The sequence below is a fragment of the Camelina sativa genome, chromosome 8 (assembly GCF_000633955.1).
Source record: "Camelina sativa cultivar DH55 chromosome 8, Cs, whole genome shotgun sequence".
Classification (NCBI taxonomy): Eukaryota; Viridiplantae; Streptophyta; class Magnoliopsida; order Brassicales; family Brassicaceae; genus Camelina; species Camelina sativa.
In genome coordinates, this window is record NC_025692.1 from 26129721 (window position 1) to 26154412 (window position 24692).

The 24692-nt window shown below is 36.2% G+C and overlaps 6 protein-coding genes and 1 long non-coding RNA gene across 8 annotated transcripts in view; 6 read left to right on the forward strand and 1 right to left on the reverse strand.

Annotated features, from left to right (window-relative positions):
- The window catches only part of LOC104709950, a 5973-nt gene extending 3322 nt beyond the window's left edge, over window positions 1-2651 (forward strand). Inside the window, exons 3-4 of one of the 2 annotated variants that reach the window (XM_019228988.1) lie at window positions 28-2357; window positions 2441-2651. In XM_019228988.1, coding sequence (XP_019084533.1) covers window positions 28-2312 — 2285 coding nt within the window. In that variant the 3' untranslated portion in view covers window positions 2313-2357; window positions 2441-2651. Of the gene's footprint in view, window positions 1-5; window positions 2358-2440 lie in introns of both variants that reach the window. The other variant, XM_019228987.1, reaches the window with a different exon arrangement.
- On the forward strand, window positions 2938-3967 carry LOC104708723 (probable F-box protein At5g04010). Its single transcript, XM_010425340.2, is given in 2 exon segments — window positions 2938-3463; window positions 3466-3967. Coding segments are annotated over 2 exon segments (840 nt in total). The 5' UTR covers window positions 2938-3072; the 3' UTR covers window positions 3915-3967.
- Window positions 4303-5366, forward strand: LOC104708724. The gene is made up of 3 exons (XM_010425342.2): window positions 4303-4401; window positions 4473-4532; window positions 4828-5366. The coding sequence occupies exons 2-3, from the start codon at window positions 4496-4498 to the stop codon at window positions 5151-5153; spliced, it is 363 nt and encodes a 120-aa protein (XP_010423644.1). The 5' UTR covers window positions 4303-4401; window positions 4473-4495; the 3' UTR covers window positions 5154-5366.
- LOC104708726 lies at window positions 6488-7184 on the forward strand. The gene is made up of 2 exons (XR_754822.2): window positions 6488-6708; window positions 6917-7184. It is a non-coding gene; the product is annotated as an uncharacterized LOC104708726 (long non-coding RNA).
- LOC104708725 lies at window positions 7182-9016 on the reverse strand. The gene is made up of 2 exons (XM_010425343.2): window positions 8625-9016; window positions 7182-8241 (listed from the first exon to the last, which is right to left on the reverse strand). The coding sequence occupies exons 1-2, from the start codon at window positions 8746-8748 to the stop codon at window positions 7394-7396; spliced, it is 972 nt and encodes a 323-aa protein (XP_010423645.1). The 5' UTR covers window positions 8749-9016; the 3' UTR covers window positions 7182-7393.
- LOC104708727 (F-box protein At5g03970) lies at window positions 18476-20391 on the forward strand. Its single transcript, XM_010425344.2, has 2 exons — window positions 18476-18518; window positions 18902-20391. The coding sequence occupies exon 2, from the start codon at window positions 18913-18915 to the stop codon at window positions 20170-20172; it is 1260 nt and encodes a 419-aa protein (XP_010423646.1). The 5' UTR covers window positions 18476-18518; window positions 18902-18912; the 3' UTR covers window positions 20173-20391.
- Window positions 22167-24113, forward strand: LOC104708729 (protein IQ-DOMAIN 14). Its single transcript, XM_010425345.1, has 5 exons — window positions 22167-22247; window positions 22483-22572; window positions 22650-22940; window positions 23039-23389; window positions 23457-24113. Exons 2-5 carry the CDS (start codon window positions 22498-22500, stop codon window positions 23949-23951), a joined length of 1212 nt encoding a protein of 403 aa, XP_010423647.1. The 5' UTR covers window positions 22167-22247; window positions 22483-22497; the 3' UTR covers window positions 23952-24113.

A 24692-nucleotide genomic window follows, 5' to 3' on the forward strand; every position in this document is an offset into this window, starting at 1 on the left:
ATAATCTTGCTGTGGAGGAAGAAGTAGATGGGTCACTTTTGGGTTCATTGATAGAAGTAGAAGAGAAGAAAGGAGATTCTGAAAAGCAAAATCTTTCTACATGGAGAAACCTTATACAGAAGCACATGGTCATGAGAGACAACAGCGAGGGAAATCGTAATGAAACTGAGCAAGAACACAAGTGGTCCTATGGAACTGATCAGATGACAGGTATTGAAGATGGTAATGCTGCAGCAGTGAAGTCGATTCAGCTAGCATTTGAAACGATTCTCTCAGAGATACCTGACTCATCATCCGACGAAGAGATTGATTCAGAATTATCTAACTCTCTTAAAGAGGAGAAAGAACATCAAGGAGAGACCAAGAGGACCTGGAACAGCCTGAGAAAGGTTATACTTTTAAAAAGATTTGTGAAAAGCTTGGAGAAAGTACAGGTTTTTAATCTGAGAAAGCTGCGGAATCTACCTGTTGAATCTGCATTTGAGGCAGAAAATGTATTCCTGAGACACCAACCAATAATGGAGGGAAGAAGAACAGAGGGAGAGGAACTGATGCTAGATTATGCTCTTAGACAAGCTATATCAAGATTGGCTCCGGTACAGAGGAAGAAGGTTGAACTCCTTGTGCAGGCCTTTGATACAGTTCTTGATGGCCATGATACTCCTAAACAAACCAAGACCAGTGGTACCACCCCTCGGAACAATGATGAAACTGGCGAAGAAGGAAAACCAAAACTAGAGGAAGATTATGAAGTCAACAAAGATGAGCTGAAGATTAAAAATGTCTTTGCAAGATTTCAGGTACATCATAAAGACTTGAAAGGAGAAGATGAGGTTGATTCTACGCCGAAGGAATCCAGAAATTTGCCTCCTTCTATCAGAAATTTCAAGCAGCGAATTGTGATTGAGAAAGAGAAAGATTCTAGAATGTGGAAACTCATCTATAAACACATGGTACCGGAGAAAGAAGGAACTGACTCTGCAAATGGTGAATCAGTGGCTTCAGTTGAAGATGAATGTGATGATGAGGCTGGTGGTCTTCAAATAGATGCTAGAAGAAGCGGAACAGTTACACTTGTTAGAGAAGCGCTTGAGAAGATTCTATCTGAAATCCCGGACAACTCATCTGATGATCAATCTATGGACAGTGATATAACTACGGATCAAACACCATCCGAAAGAAACTCTCAAGTTAGTGAAGAGCCTGTTTCTTCAGCTAGGGAGGGCACCTTCAAACCAAAGTCTAATGAGAAAAGAGTGAAGGGATGGAACAATGTGAAGAAAGTCATTCTTCTTAAGCGTTTTGTCAGCGATTTAGGAAGTCTAACAAGACTTAGCCCCAAGACACCTCGGGTTTTGCCTTGGGAACCCGATCCAGAAACCGAAAAGATCCGTTTGAGGCATCAGGAAATTGGAGGGAAGAGGAATTCAGAGGAATGGATGCTTGATTATGCTCTACGGCAAGCCATATCGACATTAGCACCGTCTCAGAAAAGAAAAGTCACTCTTCTTGCACAAGCTTTCGACACTATAAGCTTACAAGATATGGGGAGTGGTTCAACCCCCGGTTCAGCAGCAACGTCCAGGAACATCTCTCGTCAATCCAGCATTTCTTCTATGGTGGTCCATAATGAAAATGAAGGTAATGCTGAGATTCTAAGAGGAAGATTGAGAAATCTACAAGAGGATCTCAAAGAGAGTACAAAACTTGATGGTGTAGCCAATGATTTTGAGGAGAAAGAACAATGCTCGGGCTTGTGGCGGTTATTATGCAAACAGATGGAAGAGAATGAGAGAAACCAAGCATTGCCTGAAGAAACAAGAAAAGAAGTGGAAGAAGAAGAAGAATCAAAGGATGACACAAATGTGGATGGTGAAAAGATGGAACTTTACCAAACCGAAGCAGTGGAGCTATTAGGAGAAGTCATAGATGGAATCTCTCTTGAAGAGAGTCAAGATCAGAACCTTATCCAAGGAGAAACAAAACAGAAGAGTGAAACTCTACAGGTCTCAAAAGTGAGGATTGACCGATGGAGCAACCTCAAAAAAGCGATTTTGCTTAGGAGATTCGTCAAAGCCTTAGAGAATGTAAGGAAATTCAACCCGAGAGAGCCTCGGTTCTTGCCTCCAAACCCCGAAGTTGAAGCTGAAAAAGTGAATCTACGGCATCAAGGAACTCAAAACAAGAGAAACGGCGATGAATGGATGGTCGATAACGCACTTCAAGGAGTGGTTTCTAAGCTAACACCAGCTCGGAAACTTAAAGTTCAGTTATTGGTACAAGCGTTTGAGACACTTTCAGCAGGGAACTGAGACGAGCACGTCTTATTATATTACACGCAGTTTACAGTTCAAAAGGTAAACAAAAGCATCATAATTATACACTACATTCTTTACTTAGTTTCTCCATTGTCTTGATGATAACTTTATTATACCTTCAGAAAACAAAAGAACCATGAAGAACAAGATCTGAAAGACTAATCAAGGAACTGGAAGATAACGAAAGAATTTTTATTTGCTCTTGCAAATCATCTCTCGTGTGTTTCTTATCTGTTGTTCTTGCATTGATTCATCATTTTGATTAAAATGGATTCAATTACTGAGTTCTCCAACCTTTACATATAACTAATAAACATAAAAGACTGAATCGAACCCAATCAAATCCAAACTAATTCTAATATATAACTTGAATAACCGAATTTTAGAATAACTTGAATAATTACAACAACTAAATAATTGTAAGAAAATAAAAAATCTCAAAATTTTAATTTTGGATTTTATTAAGAACCGGCCAATGAAATCGCTTTTCTCTTGATTTTTTATCTATATCATTATCCTGACGCGTTTCCTAAATTAGATTTGGAATTGGTAATTAACATCTAACACCTAATTGGATTTGAATTTAGTAATAAACATCTAACACCTAATTGGATTTGGAATTGGTAATTAACATCTAATACGGCTATAAATATAGATCCTCAGCTCTAGTTCCAAACTTCAAGAAAACAATCTTGTTTGTTTCAGATTTGTGTAAACAAGTAAAGCAAAACCCTCTGAAATAAACAACTGCCACATGTCTACTAACGTGTCCTTTGTGTCCTGTCTTGCCACCGTGAAACAAAACCCTCTGAAACGTAAACGCGACGACGAGATCAATGATGAGAAACTCATACTCATGATGGCTATGCACAAAGAAGAAGAGCATACCGAGCCGTCTCCACCATCTTGGGAGCTTCTCTGTCTTGTTGGGCCTTACATGGAGCCTGAAACTCTAGCCGTAGCCTCTTGCGTCTCCACCACGTGGTCAAAGTGCTTCTCCTCGGAACATCTATGGAAGTCTCTACTAGTCACACGTCATTCTCCTTTCTTCAAAGCCGTCACCAAGGATTAAAGTAAGCCGGCCTGGCTATCGTACAAGCGCCTAACATCCGCAGCTGAATCTGCCTCAAAACGCCGCCGCAACAACTTAAGATCTCTCTCTCAGATCTTGTATTCATTGTACACGTGTCAGCTTGATCAATGGAAGCAGTAGTTGTGAAGCAGGGGAAGGATCTTGTGTTCGGATCGAACGAGCGGTTCCAAATCGAAGCTGACGTTAGCGACTCGGGATTCACCGCTGATATGAAGGACGTGCGCATGTCGTGGAGCGTCGCATTAAGGAACTACGAAAGAATCTTCCAAATATCGGATGCTGTCGTGAAGACACTAGATACTAAGATTGGATGGTTCACCGATGAACTTCCGGCGACAACAAACCGCTAAAGCGACAGCAGCAAGCTAGTGGGCGACGTGAAGCCAAGTTTTAAAGAAGAGGTTCTTGATAAAGTCGTCTTCGCAATGGCAGATTCATACAACTGGAAATCTCTGTTTGTTGACGATGTCTTGAGATATCTCCAATGTTTTCTTGTCGACTAAAAAAGTTATCGAGTGTGAGAATTGTTGAGCAAGTAACCTAGAAGTTTCCAGTATAACGTGTGTCAACAAGTTTCGTTCTAATATAGATTTTTTTTCTTTCTTTTTTCCTGGCTTTAAGTTTACAAATATGTAATTAGGGTTTTTGCGATACATATAATAATGTTCTAACACAAAAAAGGGTTACTCTGCAATTTACCAAGATGGTGAAATATTCCATATTTTAGTCTTAAAGATTTTTTTGTTATGATATGTTTTTAAAAATTGAGGATTTTGGATATATTTGGATAATAATAAGATTATCCATATTGAGTTTCACGACGTTGAATCTACGATATCAAGACTAAACACGCTCGGACTGAAAACACGTGTAACTCTTAACAGCTAGGAAGACGCCACATCACACAAAACACAGACGCAGAGTTTCTTCATCCCAACACAAAAATAGAAAAAATAAACATCTTTACTCTTCTTCTCCCACATCGATAGGGTAAACATCTTTGCTTGATCTTTATATTTTATTTGGTCATGTACTCCGAATCTTAAAATCTTTTGTGATAGTTCCTAGATTATCGGATAATCAAATGGATCAAATTGCGGCATCAGATGATGTCTCGAATGGTACAACTTCAGTCTCTTCTTTGAATTCTCCTCTTACTCAATTCTCTGCTATAAGAAATACTTGTTGTAATGCATAGACAGAGGAAGAAAGACTTGTTATTTGTTAAATGTACATCACAAGTTCGTTTTACCAATCTATTTTAGATCCTGAATTTTTTATATTACATAAACATTACTTTCTTTGTAGATGAATAGGTTTTATTGGGGTTTTGATCGGTCTTAACAAGTCCGTAGTTCGCGTATGTGTTAAGACTATTCAGTTAGTTACAATTTCTCGTTTATTACCCGTTGATAGGTGCAGGGAAAGTAAAAGAACCGAGGGTAATATCTCCGGGAGGATCCAAGACCGAAGACAGGCAAAGTCACGGTGTAATTACTAATCAGAATGACATGAGTCAAGATGGTAGAGATCAGCCACGTGGTGATGTGAACATGGAAGCTTCTATATCAGCAGAAGATGTGATAAGAGCTGGAGGTTTTGGTGCTAAAGACGACATTGGAAGCTTCCTTCCTGTGGCGAGTGACTCGACTGACTTTGAGGAATCAATACGCTCTGCACGCGACTATGAAGACGCGCAGCCGGAGGTTCAAAGACCGGGTCTTGGCTGGCCTAAAGAGTGACTCTTTGCCTTTGGTTGGTCGAATGCTTTTACAGTTCTTGTTAGGTTTTGTGGGATCAATTGTTGTGTGTGAATTGTGATGATGGATTAGGTTGGAACTTGAAAGGTTTCAAGGTAGATGACTCTTGGTTTTCAGTTGCTACATTTTTCTTTTGAGTTAAAAAAAAAAAGAAACATTCCATATATTTTAAGATCATCGGTCGCTTGAGAAGTTCTCTGAATTGTTCTGTTTCTTGCTCTGCTTATGACAAAAACGATTTTTTAGGACTTTCTAAATGGAGAGATAGATAGAGATCCTCTGAAATTGTTATCATCAAACAGAACTTATTTAAACGAATATAGATATCTTCTTGGTATAATATATTGATCAATTTATATGAAAGACTTAGTAATAGTTGACATCAATAACTCCCTGTGAACAAATAAAACTTTTATTTTGTTGTGATTATCATGCATTACTATCTTATGGATTGTATAAGTGGGACGGACTAATGGAAACTACCAATTATAGATCAATAATTCACTTTTATACTATATCACATAATGTGACAATTACGTTTAGACCATTAGCTGGTGATCTAAGTGGGACGATTCAAAACCAATAAGAGAAAGATAAATGGAATCATCTTTCAATAAGTGGCTCAAGTTGAATGGACTCCACAATTGCTTAGCTCATATATCATCTAATCCAATTTCTAGTGTCTTGTCTTAGTTGTCTAACGAATATAAAACTTGCATTTTTAAAAAGTACTGTATAAGTTTTCAACTTTTCTACAAAATATAATAAGATTTTCTTTCAAAGTGGCTAATCATAGCATAGCACTCAGCTACTTGGATAGTATTATTTTGATGGCTCTTATTGGCAACCACTATACGTTATCATTTTTTTCATCGCATTCGATTACTAATTTGGAAGCGGGTAGCGTATGAAAAAGTTGGTGAGAAAAAAAGAGCACTAGAGAATTATGTGATTCGTACTTAAAGAGAGGCGAAACATTTACAAAAGGAAAGACAGTGTTAGACTTGGCTCATATCTCTTAATTATAAAAACTCGTAAGAAATAATTAAACGACGATTTGACCACCCAATTTTAAAGCATAAAGATCATAAATATGATCGACACATGTACACTAAGCTACAAGGGTATTGGTAACTCGAAATAGTAAGTTTAAAATAAACTGTATTAGTAATTTGAACACTTATCATCTAATAATCCATTAGCACAAAGTTTCAGTATCTTTGAATAATTGGAATATAAGGGTTAACAATGTAGATATAGCCTAGTTGTCTTGTCTCTTCAGGTCACCAATATCGAATACTGCCCCTATTTATATCTCCACATCAATACATCATAGACTTGCACTCTCTTCACTTGACACCAAACAAACAAAAAAACCACTTGCACTTTCTATTTCTTCTGTATGGGGAAAGAGAGAAAATATATTTTGTTTTCTATATAACCCACCACAACATTGATCTCCTCAGTCTCAGCTATCATCTTTGCTCTAATGGTGGACGACATTTTCACAAGATTCTTCATCTTTTCACAGACACACGTGCGTATCTATGTATCTGTCTCCACAAATTTCTTCGTTTTTTTTAACTAATTTTTTTTTTGCTTCTGTATATTAAGCTAAATTTCTAGAATTACTTTTTCTCGGATCCGTCGTATTGTGTTTAAGTTCACATATTATGTGTGTTTTCAGCTTAATTCATGTCTCCTTTGTTGGAAGTTTCATGTTGTTGATCCAATGGTGTTTTCAGGGCAAGTTCCTCAAGATCTCTTAAAATGTACCAGAAACATTCTTTGGAGAAATTTCCCGAAGCTTCTCTTTTCGTCCAAAGGCTCAAGAATATGGCAGACTGATGAAACTTGCTTATCAGAGGCATGGAAGATACTAGTTGTACATGTTCCCGATCATCACCCTCCAAGCGTTTTGTATATATATTCAAGAGCTGAACACTATTAATTAACAAGCTGTAAATTTTAAATTTCAGTACTGAGATTCAATCAAATCACATTCCAAAATCATCCAAACACTTCTTCTATATACGCATATCAGTAAAGTGATAAGATCCTCAGTAACGTTCAGACAAAACAATTTTGAGCCATCAATATGATTTTTGACTCCTACACACCCACACCCACACACACACAACACTTAACACTATATAGTTAACCTAATACTATGGCTCTTTCCTCAAAAAAATGTTCATCAAACAGAAACGCTCTATTTGATATTAGAAAGATTCAGTCCAACCCCAACCACTTGAATGTTGTTGAAACCCGCCGCCTCTGCTTCTCCCTCTCCCATTCCTCCATCGACAATCCTCAACTCGATCTCCTCCATGTCGCACTTCTCCTCTCTTTCTCCACCCTCTGCTCTCTCTTCCTTGATCCCTACTGTTCTGGTTAAAGCTGTTGATGTTCTTTTGATCCCAAGATTCGGTTTTGAAGCTGTTGTTGTTGTTCTTTTGATCCCAATATTCGGTTTTGAAGCTGTTGCTGTTGTTCTTTTGACCCCAAGATTCGATTTTGAAGCTGTTGTTGTTGTTGTTGTTCTGATCCCAAGATTCAGTGTTCTCCTTTATCCCCCAAGAATCATCATTCCATCCATCACACTTCTGATCATCCCATGAGTTTTCAGGTTTACCAGTTCCAACATTATCCTCATTAATCCCTTCAGCATCTCCCCAACCAGTACCCCAACCGAGCCCACCACACTGTCCAGACAAGACTAAACCATCGAGAATCACAACATGCTCTTCTTTATCATCTGGTATAAGGTCTGGACCACGTTCAAGGTCAAGAATCAGCTCAGCGTCAACTTCAGCATCCCAATCAACATCATCAATGTAGACATCAGGATCAGGCAAAGATAAGTCACAAGTAAAACCATTAATCTCAGCATAGAAACGGGATTTAGCAATATTGAATGCTTCTTCACCAGCCGAGTCATCCCATTGGACCACTCTATCGTATAAGTGCATAAACCGCTTCGCCTCAACAACTTTCCACCACGGAACAGAACCAATCACAGCACAGAAATCTTTCTCCCATGCCGGAACAGAGAGTTTGCAATTATTACCTGCAAGAAAACATAAAAGAGAATACGAGAGTTAAAAACTCCGATCATAGTCCAAACCAAATCATAGTACATGCAGGAATTATGAATTCACAAAACTAACAAAGATGAAGTCAATTAGTATAACGGAATCTCTAAATCCACTAATTTAGAGTACATAAAAGGAGCTTAGAACCGGAATTGATGAACAAACACAAACCCTAATATCAAGAACTCAACAGTAAAGCCAGACACAGAATCCGAGGACTACCTAGTTTCGTTGATGAGAAACCCATAAAAAAGAATTCAAATTTCGACGAAAGATTACATAATCGAAGAACAAAATCAATCAATTTTATATAAAAAAAAAAAACCAGAGAGGGAAGAGAACAGAGAGAGAGTCATACCAAGAGGTGGCTTAGAAGAAGATAGAGTCGTCATCGTCGTCGTCCCTCGTTGATGAATATAATTATGATTAGAATTGTTGTTGTTGTATCTGGGTTTTTGTCTTCTCCAATTACTAGTACCCATAATGACCAGACAACAAAGATTGGATTTTTTTAACGAAGAAGACAAAAGGAAAGTAACAAATACCTTCCAAATCAGGATGCTTTAATGAAACCCAAATCCCTAAAAATTCAACGAGATTGAGAGAGGAGAAACTTCGAAGAAATCTCAGAAAAAGATGTTTCTTTTACGATCACCGAAACAGAGGATTTATAGAGAAGGTGAAGAATGGAGAAAATAAAAATCCCAACTTTGATTTAATATAAGTAAAACACCTTCGGTTTCCTCAAGATATTTCCTTTTTCATTCCTTATTTTGAATATATATATATATATATATATATATATATATATATATATTTTTTTTTTTCAGGTGAAAAAATTGAAATAAATGTTTATTTTCCATTTCTTTTTGGGTTATTATAGTAGAAGATATCTTTCCTGATAGTTGATAATTCTAAAATAAATGGTAATGTTTGTTTTCTAACGAATAAATATCTTTATTTTCCATTCATGTTTCAGGAGATAGTCTAAACGTCTTGGTGATGGTGGCCCTTATTTAATTGATTTCTCACTCTGGCATTGATTTTTAAATTAACACTATATATTCACCTGCAGTGGCTTTTTTTAATAAAAATAATATATTATTTGTTTTGTAGATTAACTATATTAATAATTGATCTTTAATTTGTATTTTGTAAAAGGTGCAACCTTACAAATACAGATATATATTAGTTAGTGTAAAAAATATTTTGTTTGAGATTTATTGTTTTATATTATAGGAACTATAACATACAATTAAATATTATGTGTTTATAGAATTAATTCATATTGTTTTGTAAAATTGAAAATTTAATATTAATAAAATTAATTGTAAATTAATACTTAATGTTAAATGTTAAAGGGAGTGGTTGCTATTGTTTTGGAAATTTTATTAGAATGGGAAATCTTGTTTTCCAAAATCAAAACTTAATATTAATTACTTAAATATAAAATAAATTAATAATTAATACTAATTATATGTTTGTAAATATGTATTCAGGATTTATTTGCTAAATGTCTTAAAATATATATATATAAATTTATAAGCAAATCGAGTTGGTCAATAATATACAATGGGTCAATGGGACATTTGTTACACTTTATTATTTTGATTTAGAAGACGTTGAGAAAAAAAAAACAATTAATACATTGAATCTTTTGATGTTCATTCATTAATCACAAACCCTCTTGTTGAATAAGAGGATTAGAACTATATGGGTCTTACGCTAAATTTAAGGCCTAAGAGCATGTGCATTGATGTAGGACAATTTTTGGTTCTTCAAATATATTAATCTTATTTTGAGAGTTTCTTAAGTGTGATATGAACTGTTTGTGCGTATCATACGAAAGGATTATGTCCCAAATCAGAATAAATAGTGGGATTAAGATGATTATCAACCCCAAAATTCAAAAACCCTTGTTCAACAAGAGGGTTTGTTAAATCCCTAGATCTTGAAAAATATCTTCGAGCCCTAGTTCTCAAATTTTCCATGGACGAATCTGCCATCAAAGTAATTTTCTGCTTCAATTCAACCTGTGTCGTTCTCTACTAGTGGTTTCTTTCTACACAAGAAAGTGGAAATAATTTGTATGAAGTTACGTAACGTAGTAGAATTTCTGATTAGATCTTTATTTTACCTTAGTTAGGGTCTAAAACTGCTGGACTTGAGCGATGACACTGGTGCAGACTCTCCAAAACCCCGGTACGTAATTTTATTTACATATTATGTATATATATATATATATATATATATATTGATGATCATAATATTATCTCATGCTGCATTAATCATAATTAATCAAATTGTTGCAGTATCACTAGGACAACGATTTCCGTGGAGGGATATGACACTAGGCTCCGTGAGTATACTCTCAAGCTCTTGCATTGACGAAATATTTCTCTTCATGCGGAAGGATATCGGACATATTAAGAAAAGAAACCAACCTACTAGTTGATGTTATAGAGAGAGCCTTCTCCTTCTCCATCTCCATGAAGAGAGAGCCTTCAAAATACGTATTTTCCAAAGTCCTAAGAGAGAGCCTTCTCCTTCTAACATTTATACCATTTTTACCTTAACATACTTGCTAACAACCGTCGTTGGAGTGGATCTTAAGCCGTTTATTTAGTAGACCGGTAAGGGGAAGTCGGTTCATCTCTCCGTGTCTCTCCAGTCGCCGCAGATTCTCTTACCGGTGTTTCATCTCGCTCCACCGTCGGTAAGATTCTCGTCAATCTCAATCAAAATAATAGGTTTTTGACATACTCTTATCGGCTAATAATCCAAGATAATGATAGAGAAGGGGCAAACTTTTTGCATAGGTTTTGGTGAATTAATTAGCGTTACATTTTTCATTAGTTTTCGAATAGGATAGATGCCTCGAAAGGCCATCAGGGAGATGAAGATTGTCGAAGTATCAACCTTTAACATTTTCAACGTTTATGCTAAAGCAGACTTTGAGTTCTTCGACCCTAAAGAGGCTTAACTTGTCACTGATCTTAACTTGTCAAGATACAAGGCATGTCATGTAAAACTCATCTTTGTTACGTGACTTTACTTCTTCTCTTTCTGCTTCTTCTTCTCCATCTTTATCTTCGTCTCCTTTTTCTTTCTCTTCTCCATCTTCTTCCTCTTCCTATATCAAGTAAAACACCTAGAGAATAAACAACGAAACTAATGAGAGAGGGTTTTAATTTTGTTAAAAAGAAGAATCTAATAAGAAGCAAGAGCAAAATCATGTACTTTGGGGATCGCCAACAGAATAGGTTCTCGGGTCACGGGGTCGGGACAAAAGAGGTTCAACAACAAGAGTCATATTACCCATGTTAGATCCATTTAGTTCCAGCGCCTTCTCTAGAGATCCTTTCCCTTGAAGGTGAATGTAAGCTGAACTGTAAAATTCGACAGAGACAGAGACTTTTGTTAGAATTCAATTAGTTTTGAGAGTTGCATTGGGAAAAAACTAAAAAAATGTAGGAAGAAAGAAGCGACAGACTTAGAGACAGAGAGAACATCAATTGTCCAGACATCTCCACATGAAGAGAAATGTCTACAGAGCGCCATCTTGAGATCAATCTCAGGAAGGGAAGTGTCATATCCGGTAACGCGAACCCTAATTAATATCAATTAATTCAAGGAGAGAAATAAATAAATTAGTAACACGACAAAAGGCTCTAGCTAGAAAACATATATTTTTCAGATACTACAAGAATTAGTAGTACATCCTAAAAAAAAAAATTGATTGCAGAAGATAATATTTATCAAAAATTTACGTGTAATGTTTTATCCAAGTCGAGGGATTACTAATATCAACAGGAAAAGGATTAACATCGAGCAATAATGACGGCAAGGTTGCAGGCTTAACGATTGCAGTTGATCGTCCCATGTCAGTTCCATTAAGTTTCAACGCCTTTTCTTCGGCAGCTCCTCCCTCGAACCTCACGAAGGAAACATTGATGTAAAACGATCGAGTACAATACAAAAAAATAACAACAAAAGTATTTTGAGATTATTAAACATGAATGAGAGAGCCCTGCAGGAATTAGTGAAGGGAATTAATAAGAAGCCGCAAATAAAAGAAAGAAAAGAAAGGTACCTCTTGAGGATACCCCTAGCATAGTCTCTGGGAACATAACAAAGTAAGATCTCTCCACATGAAGCGAAATGTTTTTCCAACGCGAGCTCGACATAATACTCTGGCAGCGAAGTGTCATAACCCTCAACGGAAACCGTCGTGAAAATGCTAATTGTTCAACAATTTGATTTTGATTGCATGCAGGTGGAGATAAATAATACTACGATCATCAACACAGACAACAACAAAACAAAAATATATATATTGAAAATAAATATATATATACTGGACCACTCGACATCTTTCTTTTGCCGGAAGGTTGCAGTTGATCAGTTCAGTTATTCAAGGACACACCAATTTTTGGATGTCTGCTTACCTTCTTGTATTAAGGCAATTGATAGCCTGTGTTGCGCGTTTCTTTGGTCTGGTCCTGTGCTACACTCAAAAAAAGCTAAGGTCTCTTGGAAAGATGTTTGTCTCCAAAAGGAGGAAGGAGGTTTGGGATTACGGTCATTAACCGTAGCAAACAAGGTAAGTTGTTTAAAACTTATTTGGCGACTGTTGTCCTCTCAATCTTTGTGGGTATCATGGCTACGTACATACTTGCTCTGCAAGAGTTCTTTATGGTCAATCAGTGTGTCCTCGACGTTGGGTTCTTGGATGTGGAAGAAAATGCTAAAATATAGACCTCTGGCATCAGATTTCGTCAAGTATGAAGTGTGTAATGGGCAGAGCGTTTCTTTTTGGCATGACAACTGGTCTCCCCTCGGACCGCTCTTTGAGATTACGGGGCACAGAGGCTGTATTGATATGGGTATTGGGCTTAATGACACTCTGGCTCAGGTGCTTTCGTCTCACAGACGGCGATGATACCGAGCTACCTATCTCCACCAAATAGAAGATTGTCTAGAGGATATTCGAACTCGGAGGCCTGCAGAAACAGAGGATGTGGTCCTTTGGAAAGGCAAGGGGAATAAATTCAGGGCAGGTTTCTCTACAAAAGAGACTTCGAACTCTTTACGGGACCAACAACCAAAACAGGACTGGTATAGAGGTATCTGGTTCACCTATGCCACGCTTAAGTTCTCATTTATAGCCTGGCTTGCAACAAAAAATCGGTTAACAACGGGTGATAGAATGCAGAGCTGGAATACTAGCTCTCCCTCAGCATGTGTGTTTTGTCTGGCACCACTAGAGACCAGAGACCATTTATTCTTCTCTTGTTCTTACTCCGCGGCAGTCTGGTCTGGTCTCACCTCCAAGCTCCTTGACAGTCAGTTCTCCACGGATTGGGCTGTAGTCCTCCACCTACTCACAAACGCCTCTCTCGGTAAGACTCGGTTGTTTTTGCTGCGATATACCTTCCAGCTGCTTGTGTACTCTTTATGGAAAGAGCGAAATGGGAGACGTCATGGGGAACCTCCTACTCCTTCATCTCATCTACTCCGACAGTTAAATAAAGATGTCTGCAACAGGATTCTATCTATTGGGAACCAAGGCAACAGAAGATATGAAGACTGTTTGGCGACTTGGTTCGCCACCCGCTAAGAGATTTATACTAGTCTATTATTTTTAAAACAAATGATTTGCTAAACGCTTATTTCCCAAAGCTGCACTTTATGTAAAACGCTTTTTTCGAATAAATTTTACATTTTATTCAAAAAAAAAAAGAAATTACTACCCAAATCCTCGACCATTCTTTTAGTCGATTCAGTGATTTAAATTATTTAGAGGCTGCTGGGTTGGAGCCTTGGAGGAACTAGAAGCAATAAATAGGTGTCTCTCATCGTCAGTAATTTCAAAAAACATTTAGGGCCTGACTAGTTCAAACATTGCGGTTGCGGTTGCGGTTGCAGGAGATTGTGGAAGCGGGCGATTGCGGTTTCAAGCGTTATTAAGTGTTTTGAACGACTGGTTTAGCGGTTTAAAATTGGTGCGTTTGCGGGAGGTTTACGACTGGTTGACCAGCGGGTGCAATAGCGGTTGGAACATAATAAATGTGATATCTAATATATAAATGTTTAAAAATACCAAAATTTTTATTAAACCTGATTTATAATTAAAATTTATTAAGATAATAATTATTCAAAAAAAAAATCATATTGAAATACTTATTCTTTTATGCATTTGGCTTTTCACCAAAAATTTAATCAAGTAATTTGATAAATGACAAAACATATGCTTTAGATCGTAGATCTTTTCTCTTTTCTCTTAGATCGTGGGTCAATAGTTGTATTGGTAGGAAAGCTTAAGTGAGAGTTAAAAAGAGTCACTAGTGATTTGTTTTAATATTTTTCACAAATAATCTTATTTTCTTAAATTTTTGATGAAATATTATATTTATTTAAAAATTTTTTGAACTTATTACGATGTGCCATTAAATTTAAATCAAGTTTTTCGAGTTATTGTTAATTGGAATATTTTCTTCTAATTTTTTATTTTATAATCTCTGCAATCATATCCGTACTTCATTTTCTCTCATACTTAATGAGTAAAATAGTTAGATAGAAATATAACAAAAAAAATTCATTATCATTGAAGCGATTGAGAACGGTTGAGAGCGATTAGAAGCGATTGGGAGCGGTTTGTGTGATTGGTTCCAATCGCTAGCAACCGCTACTACCCGCAAACGCAGTGTTTGCGAGAGGTAGCGGGAGAACCAGTCAATACCTTACTCTACTAGCGCGCTGTAACTATATGTTCTTAGCGTTTGTTGTTTCAAAGGTTACATTATTGTATCATAGTTAAAAAACACGAAAGAGGGTTAGTCTTCTCCTAAGACAGAGCCTTCTCCTTCTCCTTCTCCTTCTCCATCTTCTTCTTCTTCTTATTAAGTAAACGACCTAATATAAAAAGAATAAACAACGAAACTAATGAGAGGTTTTTAATTTGTTAACAAGAAGAATCTAAGAAGCAAGAGCGAGCAAATGTATGTACTTGGGTGGCTCTCGCCATCAGAATCGGTGGTGCGCCCCCTTCTTCTGGACATCATAGGTACAACAACAAGAGTCATATTTCCCATGTTACATCCATTTAGTTTCAGCGCCTTTTCTACACATCCATCTCCTCGAAAGGTAATGTCAGCTGCACTGTAAAATTCGAAAGAGACAGAGACTTTAGTTAGAATTCAACAACTTTTGAGAGCTGGGAAATAAAAAATAAAATAAAAATTGTAGGAATTGAGGAAAGAAGCCACAAACATAGAATAATAGAAAAAATGAATATCGACGACATCTCCACATGAAGAGAAATGTTTACAGAGCGCCTTTTTGCGATCAATCTCAGGAAGCGAATTGTCATATCCGGTAACGCGGACCCTAATTCATATCGATAAATTCAAGGAGAGAAATAACCAAAGCTGTTAGTAACATGACAAAAGGCTCTAGCTAGAAAACATATATGTTACAGATACTACAAGAACCTATTAGTAGTACATCCTACAAAAAAAAAAAAAAAGATTTGCAGAAGAAAATATTTATCAAAAGTTACCTGTCTGTGTGTACTGTTTTCCAAGTCAAGGGATTATAAATATCAAAGTAAGGATTAACATCGTACGGTTTCGCAAAGGGTGCAGACTTAACGATTGGAGTCCATCCTCCGAAGTCAGTTCCATTAAGTTTCAACGCCTTATCTTCGGCAGCTCATCCCTCGAACCTCACGAAGGCAACACTGATGTAAAACGATCGAGTACAATACATAAAAAAAAAAACAAAAAAAAACAAAAAATAGTATTTTTGAGATTATAATTAAACATGAATGAGAGAGCCCTGGACTGGAAGGGAGAGGGAATTAATAAGAAGACACAAAAAAAAGAAAAAAAAAGAAAGGTACCTCTTGAGGATACCCCTTTCATAGTCTTTGGAAACACAACAAACTAATATCCATCCACAAGAAGAGAAATGGCTTTCCAACTCAAGCTTGACATAATAAGCTGGAAGCTTAGTGTCATATCCCTCAACGGAAATCGTCGTGATAATGCTAATTGTTCAACAATTTGATTTTGATGGCATGCAGGTGGAGATAAATAATACTACGATCATCAACACAGACAACAACAAAACAAAAATATATATATGTAAAATAAATTTTACCGGGGTTTTGGAGCGTCTGCGACACTGTCGTTCAAATCCAGCACTTTGTGACCCTAGAAGGTACAAAAGATCTAATCAGAAAATTCTACTCACCTCATAAGTCTTAATACTTTTCTTACGTACGAAAACCATTACTTAATTAATAAATAGAAAAGCAGAGGTTAGTCAAAAAGAGCGAAGAAGAAGAAGAAGAAGAAGATGAAGATTACTTTGATGGCGGATTCTTCCATGGTGATTACGTTGACAAGAGCGACTACTTCTAGCTAGGGTTCCAAAGATTTTTTTAATCTAGAGATTTAGGTTGTCGTTAATTAATAATTAGAGAAGCAGAGGTTGTTGTTGTTGTTGTTAATTCTCTTATTTATTCTGGTCACGAACAAACGGTTACGGTTGAGCCTTTAATTTAGTTCAGGCCTGCAGTAAGCCCATAGAGTCCTAATAATCTTCTTATTCATTACCCAAGACTGAGAGGGTTTTAAACATTAAAAAAAACATATTTCTAGAGCCGCTGGGGAAATTTCTGTTCAATCTATATGAACCACTTTTTATATGTTTTTTTTTGGCAAAATAAAAATGTTTTAAAATATTGGAATTCAATACTGTAAAGTGTCGGTATAAATAATGGGGCATTTCAAAAATACTTTTTTCTTATGTCACTTTTGAAAAATAGCCTTTCATATTATCAATTTTTAAAAATATCTATTTTTTATGTATAAAATGATAAAATTATAAGTTTTAAATTCCAAATATTAAACCCTACTCTCTCAAAATTATATCCTAACTGTAAAATACAGAACTCAAATCTTAAAAAGATCTAAAAATTAATTTAATATATTGTAATTATGTAAAAGATGATAAAATTTGAAATATTCAAAAAATGGTATTTTGGAAAAAGATATACCAAAAGAGGCATTTCTAACAAATTTTTTAAAATTATGATATTATTAAACATAAAATTTCATTACAAAATATAAATAGAATATATATTATTGTTATTTGATGCTAATTATGCTAGTATTTAATGCTAATTATATATTTTTAGTTTACCATTTGTGATGTCATTGTATTTTCTAATTTAACATATGCTATTGTTATATTTTAAAAATTTTAAATTGTATTTTCTAATTTATCATATGTTATTGTTATATTTTAAATTTTAAAATACTTTAATTACTGTGATTTTTAATTAATATATATGTACAATGATTTCGCTGATTATACCTTTTGCCAAATGTTGCATGTTTTTTCTACTTTAGCAAAGTCTTGCATTAAGAGATTATCCTTCTCTAACACCATCAACTAATAGTTTTCTAGACATGGTATCCATAATTTCTTGTACATAAAGTGTTTCATCATTAGCTAATAAGTCACCCACATCCGCAAGGATTTTTGTTGTTGTTGATGATTACAATGATCTGAAAACAATAGATGTCTATCTGCAGGATGAATTTGAAAAAAAAAGATTATGGTCGTTTTATGTTATTCATTTGTTTTGGAGTTAATTCCAACGGAATTCCATTTTGGGAGGCCCAAAATTCGAGGGGAATAACACATTGATACCAAGCGTATATACGAATAGCCAGATCTAGTTAATAAATTAGATTTTTTAATATATATCCAAGTTTACATAATCAGTTAATACTTTTTTCTGTTTCTCTTAACCAATACCTAAATACTACAAATTTTGGTTAGTTTTTTAATCAAGGGGATACAATACAAGAAAATATAACGCAAATAACACAAACCTGAGCGGTTCAAATTTGTTGTCTTACAAACGATTAAAATTCCCTACAAACTGATTGAGCTAAACGCCTAAACGGCTAAATCCTACCAAACTTAATAGTATAATATCAAAAATTCCAATAGAATTATGAATTTCCCATCGACCCGAACCAAAATTAAAATTTGTTCTTAATAATCCGGTTCAATCGCAAATTAAATCCGGTTAAGAGAAGGTGACGTTTTCGGATCTGGGATCCGGGTTGAGTCCGGGTAAGCTTTATAATGTAGTTGTGTCCTCTTAGGCATTTATACACTTTTGTCCTGCGCATTGCAACCTTCTGCGTTCGTCCTCAATCGTCATCGTCAGGTTTTTTCCTCTCTCTCCCTCTTTCCGATTTCTTGACGTAATTTGAAGTATATGTCTCTATCAAAGTTTCGATTTTTTCTCCCCAATCGTTTCCTGATCTCATAAAAAACGTAACTTTGAAAGCTTAGGGTTTCAGAAATCTCTGCTAAATTCTCCGACTTTTGAACTTTTTCCGCATGGGTAAACCGAAAAATATCATCTTTTTTGTTGAATTTTTCAGTGCGTATTGTTTGATTCTCTTTGTGATCTGTAGAAATCTACTAGCTTTTTGTGCTTTTGAGTGTCTATGTAGCTCTTGGTGTCTTTACTGTTCTTGTGATATCTCTGTTGTGTGTGTTATGAAAATTGAGTTGGATGCTCTTACTGATGATCAAAGAAAACAGTTGTCTGTGCAATGTCTTGTTCAACCAGGTTGAAAACCAGTTTGGGGATGAGGTCTGATTTGAGTGCTCATGAGGTTCTTAACAATAACGATGCTATGTGTGAGGTTCTTCTCCTGCTTCCACCAGAAACAATCTACCAGCTCATCTTGGTTTCCAAGAGATGGCTTCAGATTATCTCCAGCCCATACTTCCGTCACACTTACTTAACCAAGTGGAAACCTACCTTTCAACTCATTGGCTTCTTCGTCTGCAGCTCTATGTACCTCGGAAGACGCAAAGACGGTGTTCGTCGCCCTCGCGCTGAGCCATCCCTTCCTTTGCTCTCAACCAGCAGTATTGGTGATGAAATCGAATCCTCTGGTGTTCTGAAAAAGCTTGGTTACTACATCGACTCTTCAAACGGTCTTTTACTTTGTGGCCGCCATCCAAAAGCTTACTACTTGTGGGATTTTAGTACACAGAAGCAGCAGCAACTTCCACGTCCCAGAGTTCATTTCGATGAACTTTGTATGTCTTTGGTCACTGAGGATTGTCCTGATAAAGGGTTTAGCTACAAGGTGATCAGGGCTGAGTGTGTAGGCTTCACTGCTAACAGTACAAAGGTCAGGGTAGAGACTTTTTCCTCGAAAACTACTACCTGGAGCTACTCAGAGCTTACTTGTCCTGAGCCTGTATCTCTCAGTTCTTGGACTCCAGGGAGAGTGATCAACGGAGTTGTTTATTGGCATGCCACAGGAGGTAAAATTGCCATCTATGACTCTAACAGTGAGGAGAAGCGGGTCGATGTGGTAAAGCTTCCGAAAACATATGACTATGATGAACAGGTTCTGGGGGAAACCGCTGATGGGTGTTTACAATACGGATGGAGCACTAAGTCGGTAATGGAGGTGTGGAAGCTTGGAGGGATAGACAATGTGCTTAAGTGGAACCTTCTGTTTAAGCTGAACTTCAAGGCGATGTGGAGGAAGAACCCAACAGAAGCTACACGATTCAACGCTCGGACTAAAGAAACGCAGCTGCTCGCTTTCCTCAATCAGAAGTCGGACTCGGTTTACATCAGATGTGATACACATATCTTCATCTATGACAGAGAGACTCAAAGGGTCGAAGTAGTTCAGTACCAAGGACGTAAATCGACATTCGTTTGGGAATTTTGCAAAGTGGTGCCTTACTTTCGCCGCACTTGGCCTTCTTCTCCTCTGTTTGAAAACAGTAGCATGACGATCGACACTCCTCCTCAATGCAACGCCTCTTCCGCAGGAACTAACTAAGTAGTATTATGCTATTATATCAGTCCGTGTGTAGGCCATTGGACTACCATTTATGTTTTTTGGGCTGATTTTTTTGGTTTGACCATTGATGAATCTCTCATGGTTTTGATGTATATCTCATGGTTGTGTCATTAAAGGTCATTGAACTCTGCTGTTAGCGTTTTCCTTTTGTGATTGACTCAGTTTTTAAGCTAATTATGATGGTAATTTTCACATATAGAACAGAGATTCGATCTAACATATTCTAAAATCAATTTACTTATACCAATAATCAATATCACTTGTATAGTTGTTCTTAAGTATCAGGTTGATTCAAATCATTTGAATATTATAAGTTGCCTTGATGGGTCACTTCACTTGGATGATGAGTAGGTTGTGTTGTGGAGAATGTCCACATTCTTTGAAATGCAGTAATGACGAATGTGTGTTTTTTCAATTTAAAAAGAATAACTATAATGTTTTTATAAAGTCATGTAGTGATCTAAGAAACAGATCATAGCTTCTCTCTATGTAATCTTAGGTACAGATAATACTTTATGATCTCATTATTGGTACATTGATTTGTTTTCTATTTTCTTTTTGCTTGCAACCTTTTTCCTCCCTTGGTAAAGCAATAAGCTTAGCTTTGATAATATGAGGTCTTGTGAATGATTAGGATAAGCCATGTTGAGAAAAACCATAGTATGAACGATATAAATTTATAAACTTATTGATTTGAATAGTAATGGCTATATGCACGAATAGTTCTGATTTCAAGTGAAATTACATTATAAACTTTGAAGCATAAAACTACATTCTAAAAAAAACTAATGGAGGAAAATAATATTGGATTTGAGAAAAAAAAAAAAAAATAAAAGTGTTTGAAAGAAAGAGTGGTGGGACTGTATTAACAACTCAAAAGGATCTTTAACCGTGTTGAGAAACTCAAATCCATTATTTAAGAGGCTAAACCAAACCTATAGGTCGCTCTATGGCTCACATGGCTCATCATTGTTTCAATGACATGATAGCTAAAGTTGTAATGATCTTCTCAACAACGAATTTTGGTCTATATGGACCACCATCAACTAATTTTAATTGATATTTCATCTGATAACTAGATATGCGATAAATTGTGCTCATTATTATGTAACTTTTAAAGTTATTGAATAATTCATACACGTTAAGAGTTTTTACCAAGTTTCGATGATAGACATGAAAGATAAAACCATTAGAGTAAAAATCAAACTATTAGAAGTCTAGAGTTCAATTTTTTTTGTTCTGTAAAGTTTAGTAGTTTGTATAAAAATTGTAGTATTGTATAGACTAGAAAATTTTGGTTGCTACTATCATTTCTGATGATGCCATTTTAGTAGGATATTAACATTGATCAGTCGTCGAAACGAAAAGAAAAAAATATCACTAAGTGTTTAGTGCATTTTAAGTATTCTCAACATAAACACCCCTAAGTACAAGAAAATCAAACCAAAATGTAGTTCTTGATTTTAAATCTTTAAAGTTAGATATATTTATTTTACTTTCTCTATTAATGATTAAACTGTACTATATCACTCATTGTTGTCATTATTTTCTCTCTCTCAAAGCTAATAATATCACGAGTCCATTGTATATATGTTTCATGCGATATAATAATTTACATTAAAATATGATATGATCTACTTTTTTAACATATATCTTTACATAATTTCTTATATGTATCTTGTAAGCATAGATACGTTGACAAGCCACATGTTCTTTTTTCACAAGCCAAAAGCGGCAAGAAAGAAAGAAGAAAAGAATTGAACAAGAAGCAATTGTTTAAGGGGTATAAATTTTTTGAAGGTGGACCAATTTGAAGTGATTGGTTAAGAAGCAAAAGAAAAAAAAGCAGAGTTAGGGGTTTGAACAAGTCAGTAATCATAGATAGTGAATGTGACAGTTGGAAAAGGTGAGAGATAGAGAGGATCCTATATTAGACATCACTTCAATTCATCTCTTCACAAGTGTCTGTCTGAAATCTCCACATCATCACTACATTTCTTTCTTCCACACGAAATCTGATTCATCCACCAGATCATTTGGTTTTGTGTTCACAGGTAAAGTAAGATTCTTCCATACCTATTACACAATGAGTTGTTACATCATTGATTGTTCTATTGATGTGATATACACACACGGATATGTTTCTATTTGATGAGTCTAATGATGTTAAAACATGTAATATGATCATGGATACCTTTTGGTTCTCTCTTTACGATCTCTTATGAGTCTTCTCTAGTTTTATGTATTCTCTTGTTCAAATCAATAAGAGGCTTTATAATTTGTTATTAGAGAGAACTCTATCTAATGGCGAGGCGGAGGTCATGGTTTGGTTGGATGAAAAGACTATTCATCTGCGAGGCGAAAGCAAAAGCAGAGAAGGTTTTGTTCCTTTTTCTAATTTGCTACCATTCAATTGTTTATGTTTCTAAAATCTATAAACTGATTCGTTTTTGTAGAAGCCAAGGAGATTGAGATGGGTGTTTAGAAGGCTGAAGCTGAGACAACAGATTGCAACTTGTGGACAAGATACAAGGACTTTGAACGAAGCAACACAGGACCAGAGAAAGCATGCTGTGAATGTAGCCATTGCCACTGCTGCAGCAGCTGAGGCGGCGGTTGCAGCCGCCAAGGCAGCTGCTGAAGTTGTCCGGATGGCGGGAAACGCCTTCACATCACAACACTTTGTCAAGAAACGCGATCCTAATTTGGCTGCTATCAAGATTCAGAGTGCCTTCAGGGCTTATCTGGTCAGACACACTACTTTGAGATTTTAAAAGCATCTTAATTTTTGTTTGAAACTTATCTTTCATGCAGTGTTTTGATCTTGTGACTGATTACTAAACAGGCCAGGAAAGCGTTGCGGGCGCTGAAGGCACTTGTAAGGCTTCAAGCAATTGTGCGTGGCCGAGCTGTTAGGCGTAAGGTTTCTGGTTTATTGAAATCTTCACCCTCAAACAAAGCTTCAACGTCAAGCATCATCAAGAGAAATACAGAGAGAAAGCACTGCTCCATGACCAACTCTGAGATCAAAGAAGAACTTAAAGTATCAAAACCTTTGATCTGTAACTCAAAGGTCGAGTGCCATGGTTGGGACAGTAGTGCTCTCACGAAGGAAGACATCAAAGCCATTTGGTTGAGAAAGCAAGAAGGTGTGATCAAGCGTGATCGTATGTTAAAATACTCCCGCTCCAATCGGGTAAATTCTCACTCACTCAAATTCTCACTCAGTTTCGGTTTGAGGTCTCAAAGAGTTGTGTTTGCAGGAGAGAAGAAGTCCTCATATGCTTCTCGAGTCACTGTATAGTAAAGATATGGGGATGAGAAGCTGTAGATTGGAACATTGGGGTGAATCCAAGTCTACAAAATCCATAAACTCATTTCTCATTCCAAGTGAAATGCTTGTCCCTACAAAAGTGAAGCTTAGAACTCTGCAGAGACAAGACTCTGGTGATGGACAAGACTCTCCGTTTTCTTTCCCGAGGAGATCTTTCAGCCGTCTGGAACAGAGTGTACTGGAGGACGAGAGCTGGTTTCAAAGATCCAATGGTTTCCAGCCTTACATGAGTGTAACAGAGTCTGCAAGGGAAAAGATGAGATCACTGAGCACACCTAGGCAACGTGTAGGGCTGGATTCTTGGTTTGATAACTACAAGAAGGATGGGGATAAAGTCTCTCTTTGGTCTTCTTTTGTTTGCGAAAATAGTAAGATCAACAACACAAAGAAATCGTCTCTGACCACATGTCAACATAATTGTTAAATCTCGAACATTCATGTCATTTTTCTTTGGTTTTTCTCTTTGTTTTGTTTCTTGTTGAAGTCTCATATCTCATGTTCTTTATAGATATGCTTATGAAGAGGGCTATTTTTTGGTGTTTGGTGTCTGCTTCTGTTCATTTCTGTTCTTGAGGAATAGGAAGCATCTTTTTATCAGTGTGATACATGTTGTTCAAACCATGATTTTTAGAAAAAAATTATTATGACTGCCATATATATATATATATATATGTTTAAGATCCTGTAGAAACGGGGAGATCTGCAGGATTTTGGAGCACGTTTACAGCAAAATTTTGCAAGCTGAAGATAACAAGGATTCCTCATCAACGTCACCTGAAAGCTGTTACAATGCTTGGCTTAGAGCAGTAACTGAAAACAAGAATTTAGGAAATTAACAAATAGCAGTAGATGAAGGATAACGAGAGATCTTCTATTCTCTGTTTGCAGCATCCAACGCTAAGAATTAAGAGTCAACCTCATACAAGCCCTTATTGGTGCTATCAGGTCTGATCAAAGTGTTAAGTGTCGTGGTTTGGATCTTCATCTTGTGATCAGCTCAAATGTCAGACAATGAATACAAGGTTGTTGGAGTCTTCTTCATCAAAGAGGGTAATTTGGTTCTGATCTTCTTACCCCTCTTCTTGAAGGCTTGCTTCACCTGAAGTCACATGCAATTCAAGTATATAGAACAGTAAACCATAAGCCAATTAGTCTAGGAATAACA